Raw genomic sequence first — 5354 nt, 5'->3', positions numbered from 1 at the left:
TTGTTTGTTTCACGTACGTAATTAAAATTTCATTATTATTATTATTATTACATGAAATAAAATAAAATAAAAATAAACAGAAAAAAAACATTTTTTTTTTGTAAAATTTTCCTTTGTTTCCAATAAATTATTAATTACAATCAATAATAATTAATAATAATATTATTATTATTGGTGATGATAATAATAATAATAAATCAAACAACAACATTATCTTAATAATAATAATAATTTTTCATTTCATTTCATTTTTAAATAATTAAAAAAATAAAAGTAAAACAATTTTACAAAATTTAAAAAAAAAAAAAAAGAAAAGAAAAAATTTTTTATTACAATTTATCACTTTTTCAAGGTCAAAACGATGACGTAGTGGGGAGGAAGGAGAAAAGAGGGAGAGAGAGAGGAAGGAAAATTTTTCCCCTCTTCCGTCGTCTCCAAACCCACACACATACGTACGTGCTTCTCCCGTTCCGTATATCTCACCCTCCGTCCCCTTCCTCCCCATAAAAAAACAACAAATATTTCCCAAGACGAGAGAGAGAGAGAGATGAGAATGGGTGAGGGGAGGGGAGGGGAGGGTAGGAAGAGGGAGAAGGCGGTGAAAACTGCGGTGGCGTTAATAAGAGAAAATTAGGATGAGGAGAAAATTAAGAAAAAAAACATTTTCTCTCTCTTTCCCCTCCACACTTCCCAACCTCCTTCTCATTCATTTAAACGGAGACAGAGAAAGAGAGGGGGAGGGCGTGGGTAAATTTTTGAGCTTTGTCATGTTGTCAAAAACGTGCGACATTAGGGGGGGGGGGAGAACGTTTGTTTTAATAATTTTTTCCTTTTTTTTAACTTGAGAAACAAAGTGAAAGAGAGAAATAGAGAGAATAGCACAAAAATGAGCACACGCACGAGACCCTCCGCATCTCATCATCCTGGTTTTGGTGGTGGTCTGTGGTAGTGATCAATCATTTTATACGAATTAAAGAGAGAGACGTTCGATTCATCGAATCCGCGAACAACGAAGTATGCAAGTGTTTCTGAAAGTAAAATGGTATCTCGTTAGGACGTGTGAAGTCAGACAAAGAAGTTAAGAGTCGGTAAATGGTTTGACTAGTAGTCCTAAATACCTGAAGACGTCCAAGACGCCCTGACTCGTCTGTCACTCCGTCGGTTCCGTTTTTATTACAACGTTCGGAGATGATGTGATGACGGATATTGGACTCCTACCACCCGTCGCACCGTGTTCCGACGATCCGTTCATATCCGAGTGTGATGTCCTTATTTCTTTTTCCATGGCTATAACTTTGTCTTGAAACGGTTGCACGCTCTGATCAAAAAACAAACAAACAAACAAACAAACAAATTAATTTTAAAAAATTTTGGTTGCGACGAATTGACGTCGTCAAGTTTTTCTTTTCCCCTTCCCCCTCTCCTGACCTTGTTCGACGATGAATCCGCTTCTTGAAGCCTTTGTTGAAGTTGAGCTATCCTCCTATCTTTACTCGCTAACAAATCTTCTTGTTCCCGTTGAACGTGCCTCAATTCTGAATTTTCTTCTTCTAACCTTCGTACGTTGGCTTCTTCTAAATTTAACCTCGATGCCAACTGTTGGACTAGGGCAACTACTCTTGCACGTGTGGCTTCTTTTGCATCGCTGAGAGCATCCAAAACCTCGGCGACTTGTTCCACGACTCTTTCCCCTCTGGGAATCGATCCGTGTTCTCCCGTTGCTTCCGACGAACTGTCATCCGTATCCGTTGATAATTCAATTTCTGAATTGTACCGTGACGATGCGACAACGGTTAAAACGGCTTTCCTTTCGGTTGTCGCAGGAGGAGGCGGACATAATAATTCGGCTTTTTTGCTATCTTCTATAGATTCAGGTTCGCACTTGACCTGATGGGAATAAAAACAATAATAATAATAATAATAATAGCTCGTTTCTTTTGACGTTTCATCATGCTCCACGTTCGGACAAACATTTCAAAGTACAAAAAAAAAAACTCACCTGTTTTTCTGAACATTCAATTTTTGGCCTATGATGAAGTGCAGGAGCTAAAGCTACGTTAGGTTGAAAACTCCTTTCGAATCTTTCCGATTCGGACAAAGGAATCACCCTTTCGGGATGCAAGAGAACGGGAGGACCTTGGCTTAGGTAGGCAGGCACTGACTGAGGGATACTGAAAAAAAAATGAGGGTATAGTAATAATAATAATAATAATTTCACATTACCGTTCAGAAACGGTTAGGGAAGGTACTCACCTATCTCTAAGTATTGTTTGAGACTTGGAATCTTTTATAGATAAAGATGGCCACGGACGAAATGCTGACGTTCGCCACGCATCGTACCAATATATGTAAGGCTCTGCTGCGGCTGCATACTGCAGATAAGTCCCGTAGGAATCTTCGACGTTTTTAAGCTCTCCCTCGTCGAATCCCTTTATTCCCAAACTTCGTAACGCACCATCATCAAGAGACTTGATCCCTATTGAGCGAAGAGCTTCTTCATTAATTCTACGAATAGATGATTCTTTGACGTCCAGCGCCTTCAGTCTCGGGGTAACGACATCATCCGTTTTTTCCCCGTTGTGAGATCGTGTTGAATCCTCGTTGGGCTTTGTTTCGATTGGAGTCGAGGGAGGTGGCGGTGGCGGTACCGACACCGGTACCGGCGGTGGTGGGGGAGGAGGAGATGTTTCCTCGACTTTTGGTTTTTTCGCCGTGACCTCCGGCTTCGAATCTCGATTCGATTGACCACCGATCGAACCTTGATTCGTATTCTTTCCCTGACATTCCGACTGATTCTGTAACAAAAAAAAAAAAAAAAAAGAAATATAATTAGGAGAGTAAAAAAAAGAAAATGGAAAAATCAGAATAAAAAAACAGACACACACACACACACACAAGCACCCACGCACGCACAATTATATACACTTTAATAAGGATGAGTGGTAGTGAGATACGATAGTCATGGCAACCAAAAGTCTCCGTTTGTCTGAAAGAACGTCGAAAGGAAGGAAAAAGATAAAAAAAAAAAAAAGAGTCGAGACGACTGAATAAAAGAGAGAGAGAGAGAGAGAGACAGAGAAAGGAAAAAAGAAAAATAAAATAAAAAATAAAAAGCAGAAGACGGTTGAAAAAGGGAAAAAGAAAAAAAAAAAATTACGGCGTCGAGACGCCGCAAATTTAGAGAAAGAGAAAGAGAGAGAGAGTGAGAGAGAGGGAAAAAATTCCCTTGTAATTTAAATCCGATGCTGGATCCTGCTGGGAAAAATTCCCTTTTAATTTAAAATTAAAAGCCGGAGGCCGTTGAAAAAGGGAAAAAGAAAAAAAAAAAAATTTCGGGGGGGGGACGCCCCCAATTTTGAGAAAGAGGGGGAGAGTGGGAGAGAGGGAAAAAATTCCCCTGTAATTTTAAATCCGAAGCTTGGGACCCTGCTCTTCCCTGTCTCCTTTTTTCTTTTTTTTTTTTTTTTTTTTTTTTTTTTTTTTTTTTTTTTTTTTTTTTTTTTTAATAATCTCACAAATCCCTTTTTGATCTTATACGTGACACTTTAACGCCCTTATCCTCTTTTACCCTCCATCCCTCCCTCTTCCTTCGAAACGTTTCTTCCTTGTCTTATTATTATTTTACGCAAGAAAAAACACCAATTAATTACTTTTTTTTTTTTTTTTTTCTTATCCCGCGTGCGAGAGCCTTAAGGCGTTCGAGTGAACGCCATATCCGACTTTAATTACGATTTATAAAAAAAAAAAAAAAAAAAAAAAACTTGGGCTTAATTACAAATCTAACCATGACGGGTAAATTCTTCTTTTCCGAGCCTGTACCGCCGCTTCACCGCCACGCCGCCACCATCATCATCATCTCATTACAACAACTTGATACAATTATTATTAAAAAACGTTTTAATCGCACTCACTCACGCACGCACATTCAATCAATTTGCGTGTTTTCTCTGATATGGAAAAACGTTCATATCAATAGATTTACACGTGGGAAAACAAAACAAGGAAAACATTTGGTTTAGTACCGCCGCCAGGCGGTATTTTTTATTCTGTGGAATACAACTGTTCAATTTTTTTCTATTCCAACATTTTACATATTTATTTCAACTATCGAGAGTCCACCGCCATTAAACCCCCCCCCGTCTCCTCCTTCACTTCTTCCGCCCGTTCGCATCCGATTTTTCTAGAAATTTTACAAACGTTTCCCTGACATTAAAATCGAAAAATTTTTTTTTTTTCGTGCTGCTGCGTTGTTTGTTGCGTTTTTGAACAAACAAACGATTATTATAAAATTTACAATGTCGTCATTATTATCATTATTATTATTATTATTTTGTGTAACGCCAAACAAACAATCCAAGGAAGTTCTCGCCCTTTTTCTGCCGTGTTTATAAAAAACGCCAAACATTCTTTTTTTTTCCAACTGCGTCGTTTTTTTTTAATAAAATATATTTAAGAAAAACTTCGAAGAGTTTACAGATATGTGAACGAACGGGCACAACAACCAAACACACCCGTTAAAAATCCTTTTCTCTACCACCCCCCTCCCCCCTCAATCTCCCCCCACGCTCGTTTTTTTCCATTCAATATCCAAACTCGAAAAACCATAAAAAGAAAGAAGAAAAAGAAAAAAGAAAAAAGCCTCGATTGTTGTTGATATTTAGCAATAGTTGAAAGGAAGAAAGAAATAAAATCATCAAGGACAAACGAAAGAACAAGCATACAAACAAACAAACAACCGAACAACACGGAGTCCGAGTACGTGCCAATCATACGAAATAACCTTTTCTTTTGTTATTTTATTTAATAAACCTGAAACCTATTCCCGTCGTCGTCGTCACCGCCATTGCTACCGCCACCGCCTTGTTTGTCAATATTACTTCGCCTTTTCACTTTTGTCATGCAATGCATCACCTACAAATTATGCATGTACGCTATCCAATTTTCTCGTTGTTGTTGTTGCACAAGCAAAGAAAAAAAAGGGAGAGAGAAAGAGAGAGAGAGAGAGAGTGAAAATAAATATATGAAAAAGGGTAAAAACGTTTACGGTAAAATCGTCGAAAAGAATATTTATGACAACGATAACGATAATGATAATGACGATGACAATAATAATAATAATAATAATAATAATAATAATAATAATAATAATAATAATAATAATAATAATAATAATAATACTTAAAAGTCTATAAGCACTTTTAAATCCTGGAATAAAATTTCTACAATTTCGATTCGATTTTCAATACAATAAAGAATAAAAAAGAGAGAAAGAGAGTGAGAGAGAGAGATAGTATGTGAGTGTGTGTGTGTGTGAGAGAGAGATAAACGTTTAACATTTAACAATAAAAATGAAA

General features: G+C 37.2%; 1 protein-coding gene across 1 annotated transcript; it reads right to left on the bottom strand.

Annotated features, from left to right (window-relative positions):
- Window positions 1-1150: 1150 nt before the first annotated feature.
- Phum_PHUM530130 (uncharacterized protein) lies at window positions 1151-4908 on the bottom strand (the record flags this gene model as incomplete). Its single annotated transcript, XM_002431421.1, has 5 exons — window positions 1151-1318; window positions 1429-1887; window positions 2000-2171; window positions 2254-2795; window positions 4810-4908. The coding sequence occupies 5 exons, from the start codon at window positions 4906-4908 to the stop codon at window positions 1151-1153; spliced, it is 1440 nt and encodes a 479-aa protein (XP_002431466.1).
- Window positions 4909-5354: the final 446 nt, after the last annotated feature.

Source organism: Pediculus humanus, genomic scaffold (genome assembly GCF_000006295.1).
Source record: "Pediculus humanus corporis 1103172108287 genomic scaffold, whole genome shotgun sequence".
In the NCBI taxonomy this organism is placed as follows: domain Eukaryota; kingdom Metazoa; phylum Arthropoda; class Insecta; order Psocodea; family Pediculidae; genus Pediculus; species Pediculus humanus.
This window is presented reverse-complemented; position numbering and strand designations above follow the sequence as displayed.